Source organism: Propithecus coquereli, unplaced genomic scaffold (assembly GCF_000956105.1).
Source record: "Propithecus coquereli isolate 6110/MARCELLA unplaced genomic scaffold, Pcoq_1.0 Scaffold138, whole genome shotgun sequence".
Taxonomy (NCBI): Eukaryota; Metazoa; Chordata; class Mammalia; order Primates; family Indriidae; genus Propithecus; species Propithecus coquereli.
This window is the reverse complement of record NW_012138080.1, coordinates 5,221,120-5,236,927: the sequence shown is the minus strand read 5'-3', so window position 1 is coordinate 5,236,927 and position 15,808 is coordinate 5,221,120. Positions and strand designations below refer to the sequence as shown.

Below are 15,808 nucleotides of genomic sequence, written 5' to 3'. Positions count from 1 at the left end.
GCCTCTCGGTCTTAGACTCAGAAGGTTTCAGGCCAAACAGTCCGGACAGTAGCAGGCTCTGGATTTCCTGGGAGAGCAACCTCCCCGACCCCCGTCTTCCCTCAGAGGGAGATGGAACTGTCCTTCCCGACCCCCAGCTGAAAGCCGGGCGTCTTCCTCCCCTACCGAAATGAAACGCGTCCTTGTCGACTTTTCCAGGTTTTGTATTTGTATGTTTTAAAGAAACTTCACAATACGAACAAAGATAATCGGGCTACTTCTGGCAGGGGCTGAGGGTTTAGAGGGACTTTTCAGCACGTGGAAGGAATGACTCGGATCCCCCAGCCGCGGTGAAGCCACCCGGGACAGCTCAGCAGAAAGGAAGGTTGTCTGCTGCCAACATGCAGGACACGGATCGGTTTTTTGTCGTTTTGCTTTCTTTTCCTTTTTGGCTCAGCTCTGAGAGCATTGCAGAGCTATCCTTTCCCGCCTCCAGACCCTCTTCCCCTCCCCCTCTTCTTTCTGGTGCAGGCAATTAGGGTGAAGAAATCAGTGCCAGGCTCCTGCCTCTGAAGAGAAAGGAATTGCTTCGGGAATTGAGTCCTGACACCTGTCTCTGTCCTGGATGGCGAGGAGGGATGCGGGGTCAAAACGCCTGGGGGAAGAGGCCAGGCAGACGTGGAGGGGCGGGGATAGGAGAGACACTCCCTAAGAGAAAGTTACTGGGGGCTCCTCTTGCCAAATCCTCCCGCCCCATCCTTTGGCCTCCAGCTTCACGCGGGTCATTAACACGCGGGTTATTGACACGGAGTGTCCCTCGCTTTTAGCACCGCCCCCCCCCAGACTGGGACCCGGGGCTGGAATCAGAAGAGCAACACTGACAAGTCGTTCATTAATTTGCATTTATTTTCGGGAAATAATGTAGATAAAGAGGAGGAGGGGGACTGCCATACATTTCAACAAGTAATTTGTGATCTTCACATCAGACAAATCAAATTTACAAATTACTTTCCCACCTACTGGACGAAGCGGCCAAAGCCAAAATTGATACACAGGCGAGCGGGCTCTCCGCAGGTTTCGGAGAATGAAGGTGCACTAAAAACTCACTAGACAAAACAAGGATGTTTAAAGAGGGAAAAGCTGACAGAGGAATTGGAACTGGGGTTTGGGGCCTGGGTTTGTTTTTCCATAATGCTGTATTTTTAACCTTTTTTGGTTTTTTGTTTTTTGTGTTTTTTTTTTTTTTTGGTTTTTGGTCTCTAAACCAGAACTCTGACCCTGTGCTTAGACGGGGTGAGGGGCTCAGTCCTGCGCCCCTGTCCAGCCTAGCCCCACCTCTGTACCCTGACTTGGCGGTTTCCTCCACACTCCTGGTTCTCCGCGCCCAGCTTCCTGGAATGAAGCGGTTCTCTTTAATAAATACAGAGGGAGATGTGAGGAGGGCAGGACAGCTTTGCAACAACTGAAAAAGAAAAAGCGCCATCGTTTGAGGAAGAGAGGAAGGGGGACAAAGGGGAAATATTTTTTGCTTTTGTTTTATATATATGTATATATATATGTGCTGTATATATCTTAAAGTTCTGTTTCCTAGGCGCTAAGACGAGATATGTTGAGTTCAACCAACAGCAACTAAAAAGTTTAAGAGGTCCCTGGAACGGACCTGACTATGTACAGCATTCCCGCCGAGGCGGAAGCTTGAACCAGTCCAGCGCAGGGTGGGACAGGACGCGACTCTGTGCGCGGGAGGCTGGGGGCGCGCTCCTCCTGCGGCCGCGCCCCAGCGCACTCCTCTGGGGATGAAAGAACGCGGGGAAGCTCTGGCCTGCAAGCGTGGAGCGGGAGCGAGGGCAGCTGAAGGGGCGGCAGTCCGTGTGGGAGAAACACTTAGTGGTTGTTTTGATTTGGAGTTGTGTGGGGGTGCACTCCAATTGGCAGAAACACGCCAGTTAGTGACTCCAGTGTCCAGAAAAAATAAATAAAAGTGTTGGGCTCAAACAGCGGGTCAGAGCAAAGAGCCTCCGAAGGCTGCAAGTGCGTAATAGCTGTCCTGAAAGACTGGGGTGACTTAGAAGTTTGGTGGGGGTTGGGAGAAGAGCACACAACTCTCCTGTAGAGAATGTGTGAGCCAAGCCGAAGCACCGGTCCCCTCATCCAAGGAGTAGGAGGGTTTGCACATCCCCCAAGCAAGTGGCACAAAAATGGGGGTGGCAGTGCAGGCAATGGGCATCTTTTGGGGGGTGTGAAAATTCAGTTTTGGAGAAGCCGAGGCAAAGGCGGGCGGTGCAGCAGCAGCAACAGGATGGGGACCAGAGAGGGCGCAGGTAGTTGCGTTTCTTCTCTTTCACTCCTGGGCTCACAAAACCTGGAACCGCCATGAGGCTTGGTCCTTATAGTCCAGACAGTCGGGGGAGTTGAAGTTGAGTTTCCAGGCGGAGGAAGCAGTGGCTGCGCCTGGCTCCTTGTAATCCAAGCAGTCGGCAGAATTGAAGGCAAGCCCCGAGCCACCGTAGCCTTGGTGGTGGTGGTGGTGATGGTGGTGGTGGTGGCCTGAGGACTGGCTCAACGGGTGGTGCGCGTGTGGGTGGTGGTGGTGGTGGCCTGCCATGGAGGAGGGTGCCATAGGGCTGAGCTGGTGCGGGTGGTGATGCGAGTGCATGGGCGCTAGGTATGAGCTGCAGTCCACGCCGCCAAAGTAGGAAGAGGAGGGCGCGGGGTAGCCCTGGCCGTAGCTGCCGCCCTGGCCATAGGACATGGGGTAGGAGGCTGCCGCTGTGGCGGCGCCTGCAGCTACGGAGCGCTGCATGCACGAGGCGTTGCTCGGGGCGGCCAGTGGCTCGGGTACTGACACCGACGCGGGCGCAGAGCCTGGCGAGATGGAGGCAGGGCTCCATATGGATGAGGCAGCCGGTGTACTCAGAGACGACGCGGCTGCCACCGCCGGGTTCCCGCCTAGGCCTGCAGCCGCCGCAGCCGCTGGATTGGCTGACGAGCTGGACACCGAGCTAGAGGACGAGGCGGAGCTGGACACAGCTGGCGGCGTGAATTGGCCGCTGCTTTCGGAGCCCGAGCTCTCCCGCACTGGAGACGACTTCTTCTTGGCTGGGCGGCTCTTGGTTCCGCTCCCGCTCTGCTGCTGCTGGCGGCATTTGGCCCGGCGATTCTTGAACCAGACCTGCAGTGGGCCGGATGGGGGAGAGTGGGTCAGGAGGGCGAGTGGAGCTTGCTGCTCCCCCGCCCCTTGGACCCACCTCCTCGCCCAGGATCTCGAATCCCTTCCCACTGAGGCCTCCGCCCCTCCCGGTCCAGGGCCAGGCCAGACCCTGCCCCCCACCTCCGTTCCCAGCTCCTCTACCCTCCTCCACCCTCCTGCTCAAAGCCCTCCTCAGCTGGCTCCAGAGGAGAGAGGCGCACCTCTCCACCCTCAGTGCAACTCTGCCCTCGGGCGGAACGTTTGCGTCTGTCCAGCCAGAAGTTCTGCCATCTCTAAATTGCTGCTGTTGGCTGCTTCCCCACAGCCACATGTATGTTTGGAGGCCCTGTTTTCTATGAACACAGCTCAGGCAACAAAGGAGAAATACAGAGCAACGGAGTGCGGGAAACCAAGTCTGGGGCCGCAGCCGTTTCACCCAGTCCGCTCCTGGAGGCCAGAACTGGGCTGGGTGAATGTTTGAGTGGGAGCAGGAGCAGGAGCAAGACCGGGGGCTGAACATAGGCAGTACTCGAGTACTTGGGAAGGAAGCCTGGGTGGGATTTCGTTGGGCTTTTGGCTCTGGGTAGGGAACCAAATGGGATGGTCTGTCATAAAGTTCTAACTCCTCTCGGAGGGCCCTGACACCTGGCACTGCAACCCTGGTCCTTTTTCGAGCCTTCCTGTAAAGAAGGTGAGACAAAAGGCCCTTGAGGAGAGTTCTTAGAATCCGAACAGTATTTTCGGAGCCCTTTCATCTCAAAAACAGAAATAGTAAAGCCAACAGCCGCGTTTTGAGCTTGGCGTCTTCTCCAGGCAGAGGAAGCGTCTAATGAGACTGGCACCACTGGTGGAGTGCACTCCCAGGCAGAACACCAGGCTCCAGCCAATCTCCCTCATTCCATTTCCAGGATCCCCGGGATGTAAGGCCAGGGTGGAAGGAGAATTCAGGTCTCTGAGGGAAATTGCCAAATCCTGGGTAAGCCGAAGAAGCAGGGGCGCTGGGCGCAGGGGCGCGCCTGTAGTCCCAGCTACTCGGGAGGCTGAGGCGGGAGGATCACTCGAACCCAGGAATTCAAATCCAGCCTGGGAAACACAGTGAGACCCCATCTCTAATTAAAACCAAAAAACAAAAAAACAAAAAAACAGAAACAAAAAAAGCAGGGGCAAGTGTAAGACTCTCAGGGCACTTTACCTTCGGGAGCCTAGCTCACTCTCCTGTAATTCCTAAAACGGACTTTCTATATCGGTACCGAACGCACCCCAGGGCCAAGGGCTGGATCCAGGGCTCTAAGCCACTTCCTTTAACTTTGCCCCTTTTCCTGGCCCAGGCCCAGCGCTAGAGGGAGTCCGAGAGGGGCTGCCCAGTCTATAAGTCCACCCCCACATCAATCCACCCTTCCCAAACTTTCTCCGACCCGCCTCAGCTCCGCTTACACAGACCCAGGAGCCCCGAGTGTGTGCACCTGGACTCTGGACTCTGGAAGGTTGATCTTGAGCGCCACCTCCTCGCGCATAAAGATGTCAGGGTAGCGAGTCTTGGCGAAGAGTGCCTCGAGCACGTCCAGCTGAGAGCGCGTGAAGGTGGTGCGCTCCCGCCGCTGCTTCCGCGGGGTAGCTGCGGGAACACGCAGGGGCGCCTCAGGTCAGCGGTGGCCACGCAGACCAGCGCTAGATGACTCTCGCAGGGCCCTGGCATGCCCGGAGCCTGGCCGTCGCTAGAGAAAGCGGCACGCGGAGCAAAAGAAACTCCCCCAGGACGGAGGAGTGGGAGCCTGAGAGGCCACAGGTGGGAGAAAGTGCCTGTGTGCCACTAGGACTCCAAGACTTCAGGGCTGCCCCCCTACCTGCCTTTCAGAGATTAAGAGAAGTCATATATCTCCCTTACTCCACATCGCCCTCCTCCCCCACCCCCCCACACACACTTTCAGGCTGTGGGGGATAAGGAGTGGAGAGAGAAACACGACCTGGAAAACACTCTCGAAGGGAATGGGGGTGAAGGAGTGGGAGCTAGAAAAGAAACCCAGGGTTTGGCTCAAGTCGTCCACTACAGCTGTGCAAAAATTGGTGCTGGCCGTTGATCTAGAGGATAATTTAAATAGGGAGGAAAAATTCTCCTTCAGTCCAGCCCGCCGCATAAGGGAAGTTTGGCTCATTATGTCAGGGCCCGGCAAGTGTCCGGATTACTCATTCAATGTTGGAAGGAAAGGAGCAGATTCACAGAAAACTAATAGCCGCCCGTGGGAAACGAAACCGTGGGTAAATGCACTCTGCGCTCGCGGAGGGACCACAACAGGATAAAGGTTGCTGGCGTGACCCGGCCTCTAAGGCGCACATTGCACCTCTCCGACCCGCGACTCTGCCCCGTGAGCCTGCAGTGGCCCTGCGTTGTAAACAGACTAGGCAACCGGCTCACTGGGCCTGCTCGGCAACAAAGCGTGCACTCAAACCCAAGAGGCTGGGGGTCCCCAACATTTGCAGGGGCTGAGGGGATGGGCGAGAGGGCCGGTGCTCACCCGGATAGCCCACGGAGGGGTGCAGGAGGTCCATGGCGGGCCCGGCCAGGCCCAGCCCGTTCATGCCGTATGGGGGTTGTTTGAGGTAAGACATCATGCTAACAGCTGGGTGGAGGCGCCCCGACGGATCCAGGGGGCCTGGGGCCAGGAGCGGTGCAGGGCTCCCACCGCGCAGTCCTTCAAGTTCTGTTGCGTCTGGGGGCCTGGCCTATGGAGACACGAGACACACGGAAACCGTCAGTCGGAGCCACTGTTGGCTTCCAGGTCTTGTCCGAGTTGTGAAGCCCCAGATGGGGAGGGAGCACATGCTAAAGAACTGCGCAGGGCGGTCAACTCGGCTCCACAAGGCCTTAGCCCAGAGACCACAGTTTCTTTGAAAAGTAAACTTTTCTGGATCGTTTGCCTCTTTGGGGGCTTGGAATGGGCTAAAGACACTCATAGGGTGTCTTTAGGAGTGAGGAGAAGTTAAAAGAGGGGCCAGGCGGGGGAGGTCAGAGCCGGAACCGCTGAGAGTGCAAGATTCCAAAGTCTAGGCAAAAATTTGAGCCCGGACGGACGGCGTTCAGAACATGAGGGATTGTTTCAACTGTTTTTTGAAAGAGGTAACAAAAGGTAGAGACTACGGTAGAGACTACAGAGGTCCAAGTTGAGGCAATGTGGAGGGCTAACTTCACCGTGGCCTCTCAGGTACACATTGCTTACTTAAGGAGACGTCGTTCCTTCCAAGGTCTCCACGGCTGTGCCCTGCCCCAGAGCCCACAATCATCATTCCAGCTGATCTCTCTGCGCCCAGCCACTGAAAGATCGCTTACCGGAATCCCCCCAAACCTCAACTGCAGTCCCGCAGAGCCGGCCAAAGGACGCTTAAGAGGCCACACTGTACAGGTGGTGGTTCTAGGTCGCGGCCTGAAGTCAGGGACGCCTCAGCTGCGGCCAGGGCCCTTCATCGCCCGAGCAGTCCAGGCCTTCTTTCTGCCAAGTCCGGACTGTGGACAAGCGGGTCCCGGCAGGGGGTTAAGGGTGACCGGCCCAGCTCCCCAAGGAGTCTCCGGGATTTGAAAAGCCAGAGCGCAGCGAGTCGTGTACGCTCCCTGCCATCCTACTAGCTAAACCCCAGCTAAACTAGCTAAACCTACTAGCTAAGCCCCAGGCAAGTCTGGGTCGAGAACAGAGAACTAGGCCTCAGCAGCACAGCCCACGCAGACCCGCGCAGGAAGGTCGAAGCCTCGCTTCCGCAGATGCCCCGAACCCGAGTCGCTACTATTAGGAGTCAGGAAGGGGCGCTGGGAGTCGGACTGGGGCCCCGGAGGGCCTTTCGCTGCTCCCCGCTTCAGCGGGTTCTCTGTACAACAGGCCAGGGACTCGGGCTAGGGAATTCAGGGAGATAAGGTAGAGCTACATACGCTCCCCTATCCCTGGCTCCGGCTCCAGTCCTCCGGGACCCAAGGCCTGGCCCGGGAGAGCCCAGCTTGCAGAGAAGGGGATGAGAAGGGAAATAGCTAGGGCTCTTGGGCCGAAAGAAAATGGGACTCAAGCTGAGACGGTTCTGCTAGGTTGCAACGTGAGTTTTCAAAGACTTTCTCCAAACTTAGCACTTCAGCTCGGTTACTTCGGAGGAGGCGGGGGAGGGGGCATCCGGCCGGAGCAGCGCTCGGGGGTCCTCCCCGCTTCAAGAGGGGAATCAGGCCTCTCCCCCAGCCCCGCCCACCTGCCGAGGACCCGGGAAGAGGGGATCCATTTGAGCAGCGGAAGGCAAGAGTTACCAATGCGCTCCCGAAGTTCCGAGCTGGCCCCGCGGCTTTCTCCTTACCTGCCCTCAGCTGCCAGGGCCGCTCACCATCTACCTCGAGCCCTCACAGAGCCCCGCCGGGCAGCCAACCTGCAAAACAGAGCGGCACAAGAATTACCCGGGCGGCTGGTCTAGGACCCCCGGGTTTCTTTCTTTTCCCAACTTCCTCCCTCCCATCTGAATCTTTTTTCCAGTGGCTTTGTGCGTGTCCCTCTAGGTTTCACTTTATTGCAGACACTTTGTTTGCAAAGCCCCACACTCTCTCAGGACATTGCCTCGCCCGGGATCGCGCCAAGGGGCCGCACGGGGGGGAATTCGAGGGGGCAGAGTTGGGAGGTGGCTCGCCGTTGCCGCGGCCCTCCCGGTGTAACGTGGAGGCGGTGGGGACTGGGAAGTCCTGCAGAGTCACTTTGCAAACTAAATAAATCAAGCGATTTACCTTGTCGGAGTGGCTTGTCTTGCTCGGTTGTTTAGGTGATTGGAAATGTAGCCTGATGAAGATTGATCACCTTTCTACTGCCCTCCCTGGGTATGTGAACGCGAGGCGAGTGCGTAACCGGGCTAGGCCGCCAATCGGGGGCCCCGCGCGGGCTGAGTGACAGGGAGCCGGGCAATGGCAGCGCGAGCTGGGGGTTACCTCCGCGCGCCCCCGCCCTCCCCCGCCCCTACACCCCGCCCTCCCCGTCTGCCTGCCCCGCCCCGGTCGCGCGCTAACTCTGGGGCTCGGCTGGCAAATGCGGCGCAGAGCTGGGCAAGGGAGGCGAAGAGAGCGTCCTAGTCCCGGCTGCGGAGGGGGCCGCGGGTCTTTAAGCCTGACCCGGGGCCCCCCGCCCTTCTCGTGCTCTCGGCGCTCCCAAGGGAGTGGCAGAGAGGAGGCGAGGTGCTGGAGAACCGGTTCCTTCGTTCTCCCGCGCGCCACCAGGCTCAGCTGCCCCGGTGTGAGCGTGAGGACTCGGGGCGGCCCGCTGGAGGAGACCGGGCCCCTGCCCCTCATGCGGCTCCGCGGGCCCCAGCGTTTCCTTCCTCTGAGCTGCCACCTGAGACCGACGCCCCGGGCGGCTCGTGCCGGCGCAGGCTACTTTGTCGAGCGCGGGGGCAGCTCCGGGCGCGCAGATCTCTCTTCGGCGCCTCCAGACTTCTGCGCCTGAGAAGAGCGCCTGCAGGGGAGGCGCCGCCACTTACCTGTTCTTCGGCGTCTCCTAGGGTTCCCGGTCCCCACCAAAGGTGTTTGCAAGTCTTAAACGATTCTTCTAAAACGCTGGAGTCCAGCATCCCTTTCCCCTCACACGTACACCCTACTTCTCAATTCAAACATTTTGATAGGAAACTTTCTCTCTCTCTGTCTCTGTCTCTCTTTCCTCTCTGTCTCCTTCCCGGTCTCCATCTACCAGGGACAGTCTGGTGGAAAATGTGGCCACGGACCCCAGCTTTCAATTTCTCCACGAGCTGCGGAGGGAGCCTTAGGACGATTTCCCCGGATTGTTCGTACTGGCGCAGCCCATTTCCCAGCAGAACAAACTTCGCAAACACTTATACCTGGGACTTTTGGCAGCGCAAAAAAAGTATTTTCGTACCAAGGCTGAGCAAGGCAATTCTTTTAAATGGCACTTCCTGAAAATTAGGCACTTTACTCCCTTTCGAGGAATTCCTACCCCTTCTTTCTAATCTCCCCCACCCTCATCCCAACAGGCGGAGTAAAAAGTTTGGACAAAAGTAAATGTGAGTGCGAGTCAAGGAGCCGCCAGGCGCATCTCGGCGGGGAGCGCCCGCTCTGCCCCGGCTGCGGGGTCCGGCACCGAGAGAAGACCGGGCGATGGGCGAGTAGGAGGAGGAGAAGGAAGGGGGAGCCCGCTGAGTGAAAAGGGGCCGCGGCCGCCGCTCATCAAAGTGCTTCCCCCTCCCCCAAGCGACACTTTCCTTTGGAGTCCGAATAAAATACGGTAACAGAATATGATGGAGGGCACACTGTTTCCTTAACTGCTTCTCAAAGGACCCGGGAGATCTTCTTAGGACCTTTAATAAGGCTTTGGTCGGTTCTTTTGTTGATCTCTCAAAATCAACTCCTTCTAATTGAAGTTGGAGCTGAAAGCGAGCTAATGTTCAAAGAAAGTGGCCGCCAGACCAACGAAATTACATTTTTTTTTTTTGGACGATGAGGGAACATCTAATCAAAGGCGCAGGGAAGGAGGGGTGGGAATGGGGGAGTACGAAGGAGAAAAGGAGGTTTTACAAGATCCTTCTCTGGTTCACAAAAGTCAGAGACACGGGCGCTTCTCTCCAGAACAAAGACACCGCGGCCCATTCACAAAAGGGAGAGAAAAAGAGAAAGTAGAATAAAAGAACGAGAGAAAAGGGAAAAAATGAAAGAGAGGAAGGGAGGGAGAGAGAAAGTGAGAGACCCTTTAAGAGGAAAAGAAACAGCGCAGACCGCAGCACTAACCCAGGCGGGGCACACCTTATGCTAGGGCAGAGCAAATAGCCCGCAAGGCCCGCGATTAGCCGCCCGCGGCTCGGAGCCACAGTGATGGTATTGAGGTTTAAAGAAAGAAACGAAATACACACCCACCCCGGGTTCTGGGAAAAGGCGCCGGCTGGAGCGCACTAGTTTGTAGGGGAAGAGTATGTGGACGTCCTAGGGTGCGCGTTGAGGGCGTCGGCGTCCGTATCCCCGCGTTGCTAGAGTCCTGGCCAGCGAACTGTGTGCCTGGGTTGGCCCTTCAGTGCCCAGGCGCGTGCCCTTGCCCCATCCCTGAGCCTCACGCATTCCTGCCTCCTCCAGGCCCTGTTTCGCTTGCAGCCGCAGCACCCGACCTGGGTCCGGCGCAGCGAGGTGGGACGGCCGTGCGCGTTGGAATGTGCCCGCGCGGTCCCCAGGGCCCGCCGCGCTGGAGTTTGGCGCTCTCGGTTCCAGATGCTGCCACCAGTCTCGGGGAAGTCGGGAGGTATCAAGTAGCACGGATTTTTTTTTTTTCCCTAATGAGAGTATTTATCTAATCCCAAATTGCAAGCGAATTTTCTTAATGCTCAGCCCATAAAACCCAGGGATTAAGAGAAGAAAAAGAAGAGAGGGGGAGAGGGAGGAGAACAGAGGGAGAGACACTGGGATGAAAGTTTCTTGAAAGCGGCGCGGAGGGTTGAGGCGGCCGTTGCTAGGCAAATGTCCAGGTGGGAGACGCTGGGCCAGAAGCCGCGACCGTTCCAGCCTCAGCCGCAGCGCAAGGAGGGAAAGTGGGGACAGCGCCGGAGGAGGTGAAGCCGTCCCAGCTCAAGGCCCCCGGGCTGGGGAGGGAGCGAGGGAGATGGGCCCCGAGACCCGGATCCAGCATGCAGGTGACCTCAAGGCCCGGCCAGACTCTGGAGGACGCTTGGAACAGGGGGAGGGGTTTGGCTCCAGGGATTAGGGATCCTGGCCAGGGCCGGAAGTTATGCACTGGCCCGCAGACTATGCCCAAGCTAGCCTGCCGCCAACGCTTTTGCTCCTTCGCGACCCCCAGGCCCATAGCCTCTTTTTCGGCAGCGCGGCTTTCGGGTGTCGGGTCCCCCGGCGTGCTGGGTTCGCGCCCGCTCTTGGGAGCCAGCCCCTGGGCACCACGCAGCGAAGTCGGGACGCAGCACTCTACCCGCAGGCCTGGCCCCGCCAGTGCCCCGGGTCCACGTTCCACTGCCGCTGAGGGGCGTTCGGGCGCCACTCAGCAGCCCAAATTGAAACCCTGGGAGGCTCGAGACTGAATCTAGAAGGGCAGGTAGAGGGGCTGCCGGGCGGCCCCTGGATACCCTAGTAAAACCGGGGCAAGGGAAGGTTTGTCACTTGGCAGATCAGGAGCGGCTTGGAGGGCGGAGGAGAGCAGCCTCTCGGGAAGCCCCTCGGGAGGGAAGGTTCCTCGAATCCAGGGTAAATGTAGTGGGTGCTGCCGGCCGCCCAAGCCCCCGGCTGCTTGGGGCAGGCGATTTCCGTCTGCCGGTTTCTGGGGGTTAGAACAGGATTCTGAGAGCTTTCCCCAGAGAACAGCAGTTCTCTCTGCTCTCCTGCTCGATAAAGAGGGCAAATACCCGATTTCAATGAGTTCCGGCAACTTTTCAATAACTTAAGAAAAACAAAAAAACAAAAAACCCTTGCCAAGAAGGAATTCTACCATAGCAAGTGTTTATCATTTTGAAAGAGTGGCAACTGGAGGCGGCTGCATGATTTCTGAACGAAATTGGTGTGTGTGTGTGTGTGTGTGTGTGTGTGTGTGTGTGTGTACGCGCTCATATGTATATATGATCTAGGCTAAAGTATAAATGCTAGTTGCCTGTTTCCTCTAAATTTCCGGACTTGTTGAACAAGCTTTCTTTGTTTGGACACCCCTGTAGAGGAGTGAAACTACCACAGAATCCACCAGTGTTTTCTGTAGCCTAGAACTTCTTGTTAAAAATCCTCTTTCCCTCATCTCATACTCACATACCTGCACACACTCCCCTCTCCCCCAACAATAATCCCCTTCTTTCACTTCAGTACCTACACAGTTGCTGGTTATGAGAATACACAGTTCTCCCTCATATGACTGCGAAACTGTAACAATGAAAAGTAATGACATGGAAAATTCATCAAGATATTAGAATTTTTTCTGTGGTGTAGAATCACAAATTTCCTCAAATCTTTAACAGAGATGACCCTTTACAATAAAGATGATAATTACACTGTCTAAGAATATGACTAATTACTTTTCAATTCACATTTGTGTGTCAGCAGGGCCCCTCTGGGATGGTGTAAACTTATTCAGCTCCAAATACAGCCCTGTATTCTGCCCTGCGTTCCACAGGACCCTTTTCTACACGAAAAGTCTATGGATGCACAAAATTCCACTCAAACCAATGTCCAGTTTTATTGCAAGAAAGTAGCAGCAGTGTCTAAGGTAAGAAAGTTTCTGCTTTTATTGAAAATTTATATGACTCAGTATTGTAATAAATAAACAACCATTTTCACAAAAAAAAATGACAGTGCTATGCTAGAGAAGAAAATATTAAATGGGGGGAGGGTTTACTTGTAGTGGCAAGACAGACTATTATCAATACAGAATAAATATTAACAGCATTCTTGAACCAATGTTGAGACGCAACAAAATGTAGGAACCAAGCAAGATGTAATAAATAATTATCCAGAGAAAAAGATGGTGCATTCTCAGATAAGACTGCCTTTATAAACTGATGCATGTCAATGAGTCCCATCCTCACAGCTCACCTTCAAACCACAGGGTTTGTCTCTGGCTATGTTAAAGGGCCATCCTCTGAGGAAAGCAGAGGAAGGAGAGGAACTCTATTATCCTTGCAGTGAAACGTTAACAACTGCAGAAAACTCCACGGGTAAATAGAACACAGTTTAATAAGCAGACTGAATATGATCTAACTATAAAATTTAGGTAACAGAGTGTTACATATGGCAGGACCGAAAAAAAATCATGACATTTTTCTTATCCCCTTGTTACCCCCCTCCCACTGTCATTATGCTATTACCAACAACAACAAAAATGTTTTAAATTTTCCTCCCATCAAAAAATGAGGGAAAATAATGAGAAGCTTTTTTTTTGAACAGTTTCTTGAACACCTCCAATACCAATCACTCACAAGGTGTTTGTGCAAATCTATTTCACATGATTTCAAGGAAATGATTAACTCACAAAAAAATCCTTAACAAAGCTATTTTGGAGTTCTGTATATTATCTGGAAATGAGGGAGGAAAAAGGGTGGTGGTGGTAAAGAAGTACAATCCAGTCAAACAAAATGTTAAAAGTTTTAAATCGACGAGTCTGACTTTTTCTGATCTGGGGAACCAAGACTCTAAAATGTTGGGAGAGATTCTGGTCTGACGGCTACTGAAGAACACATTTCTCCTCTTTCTTGGCCATCTTGCCTTTGTTTTGCTCCAGAGTTCGCTCCAAATGCTCATCTTCTTCTTCGGCCCTGGATGTCAGACAAACAGGAAACAAAATTATTTTTCTTCGTGGAGGGTAGAGCAGCACTCCCCCCTCGCCCGGTATTTTGGATCCCCAAGCCGGAGTGGGGGGCACCGGGCCAGTGGGACGCTGCCCCGGCCCTCCAGCGACCTCTGCATTGAACTTTCCGCACACTTCTCGGCACCTCGGCAGGTGGCCCAGCCTCGACCCCGATCCCAAGTCCCACTCACTGCTTCTCCTGAGCGTCCAAGTCCCTGACGAGCGCATCGCGCTTGTTCACCAGGGCCACCAGCTCATCCAGCAGGAGCTGTTCGCGTCGCTTCTGGGCCTCGGTCTTCTGCCAGTCTGCAGGGGACGGGAGGCTCGTTATCCACCGGCAGGGCCTCCGCACACCCGGCCCCCGCCCTCCCCTTCCCGCCTTTTCCTTAGATTTTTCGGCAAACCATGTTAAAGAGCCACTAAGCTAAGTGTTTTCTGGGGGTTTTGGCTATCGTGGTGAGGGTTTCACAGCTAAAACCCTACTTTGCAAATGTTAATATTTCCCGCAGATGGAGATAGCTGCGGCAGGGTGGGAGCCTGCTTAAAACCAGGTGTGAGCCCGTGGCTAGCCTGAGGTGAGCACCTGAATCCAGCCAAAGTGGGGGAGGGGAGCTGGAGGCCCAGAAGAGGTTGGCCCTGGGGTTCGTGGTGGGGGAAGTGGGTAAAAGAGGCGGCGGGAAACAGCGATGGGCGATAAAATCATTCCGAAAAGGCTAGAGAATCTGCCTGTGAACCTAGCCTCCTCCCCCACCCCCACTCTCACCCCAAACAGCCCATTCTTCGCTAATTTCCTCTTCGCTCTATTTTAGCAGTTGGATGTATCTCACACTGGGCGCCATATGCTTCACAATAACTTTAAAAGTAGTGAATCGGCTAATTAGCATTTTTCTTTGAAGTAAAAAATAAATTTGCTCTGCAATATTACACTGCAGCTCTCGATCGCATCACAGCCAGTTTTCTTTTGGAGATGTTTGCTGGGTGATTTCAAATCAAAGCACTTTTGCAAAGGAAAAATTACATATTTCTTTTTGAAATCCCATGTTAAAGGTTGGAAAATCCGATGGGCAGTGCTCTTTCCATGGGTAGGGGCGGGTTTTTTTTTAAGGTTTTGGGTCCCAATAATATATTTCCTAATTTTTGCTGGTCTGATAATTTTCCTAAGATGAGCAGCAGTTTCATTTAATAAAAACAGGACCAAATCGAACATTTAAAACACTTTTGAAACCAAAGCCAACTGCTCTCTGGCCAGACTGTAAGGGCTTGTAGCTGTCAATCAACCCCCAGTCTACCCCGCCTCCCTCATTAGGAAGGTAAACAATGAAAAGAAGAAGTAGATGATGAGGCAGATAGCAGAACAAATGAGGACCTATAGGGAAACAGGACACCAGCTTAAAAAAAAAAAAGAAAAAAAAGAAAAAAAAAAAACCATGGCCACTGACTCCTGCAGCCCCCTTCCCCCAACAAATGCACTTTCCAAAAAACAGAGGAGTGCAATCCTTTCGGGTTTCTCTCTTCTCTCTCCATTGCCCTGGGCAATCATGTTAAAACTCACATGGCTGGTGCTTATTCAGATAAACCTAACAATGCACACCGCTGGTTACCATGTGAATCTTCACAAACCACACAAGAATGTGCTGGTTCAAATCCCCCCGACCCCCTCCAAAGCAAAATTTATTCAAGACAGCAAACTGCTCAGCAGCTTTATGAAAGCAAATGGTGCTAGAGGGAATTCTATCTTGTATTTACAAATTAAAAATTAGATGCATCATCATGCAATAAAGGTTAGAATAGCAGCAAAAAGCTAGAATGGTCTATTCAATTTTATCACTATTCTTTTCATTATAAGCTCTAACACATACATACATATATATGAGAAACACGCTATATGTTAATTATCCACATTCAATACAAAACATCACACAAATAATAAGTGATCACTATTATATTCTTATAAAAAAGTGAAATATTCTATAGCATAGAGAGGAATAACGAAACTATTATTATGAAAAGCTTTTTTCTAAATATAAGAATTTTAAAAATAATAAACAACAAAATTGAAGAAAAGCCATATCTATCACAATTTTAGCCTTTGGATTTAAATGCAACCGAGGAACAGGAATTTGGAAAATCTTCTACTCTGGTGCTTGTTCTCGAAGCAGTCTTATTCTACACAGCAGGTAAATTAATAGGCTCTCCAGGGTGGAAAGATCTTAAAGGTCATCCATCTAGTCTAATTTCAGGTAACTGTAGTTCTAGAAATATTAATTCCAGAAAAAAACCTGCTAAATTTGTAAAAGATCTGGAACTAAATTTTGTAATTATTAAGATTACTAGGTTTGATGAATATTATTTCTATTTCCAACCT

The 15,808-nt window shown here is 53.4% G+C and overlaps 2 protein-coding genes and 1 long non-coding RNA gene across 5 annotated transcripts in view; 1 reads left to right on the top strand and 2 right to left on the bottom strand.

Annotated features, from left to right (window-relative positions):
- Positions 1–862: 862 nt before the first annotated feature.
- On the bottom strand, positions 863–8,006 carry OTX1 (orthodenticle homeobox 1). The gene is made up of 5 exons (XM_012639188.1): positions 7,911–8,006; positions 7,493–7,561; positions 5,683–5,890; positions 4,633–4,784; positions 863–3,151 (listed from the first exon to the last, which is right to left on the bottom strand). Exons 3-5 carry the CDS (start codon positions 5,777–5,779, stop codon positions 2,333–2,335), a joined length of 1,068 nt encoding a protein of 355 aa, XP_012494642.1. The 5' UTR covers positions 5,780–5,890; positions 7,493–7,561; positions 7,911–8,006; the 3' UTR covers positions 863–2,332.
- Positions 8,007–11,097: 3,091 nt separating this feature from the next.
- LOC105806146 lies at positions 11,098–14,846 on the top strand. Its single transcript, XR_001137245.1, has 4 exons — positions 11,098–11,376; positions 12,204–12,366; positions 12,706–12,814; positions 13,378–14,846. It is a non-coding gene; the product is annotated as an uncharacterized LOC105806146 (long non-coding RNA).
- The window catches only part of EHBP1 (EH domain binding protein 1), a 345,442-nt gene continuing 341,996 nt past the window's right edge, over positions 12,363–15,808 (bottom strand). For all 3 annotated transcript variants that reach the window (XM_012639212.1, XM_012639213.1, XM_012639210.1), the window contains 2 exons: positions 13,635–13,749; positions 12,363–13,411 (listed from right to left, as the gene is read on the bottom strand). In XM_012639212.1, coding sequence (XP_012494666.1) covers positions 13,321–13,411; positions 13,635–13,749 — 206 coding nt within the window. In that variant the 3' untranslated portion in view covers positions 12,363–13,320. The remainder of the gene's footprint in view (positions 13,412–13,634; positions 13,750–15,808) is intronic.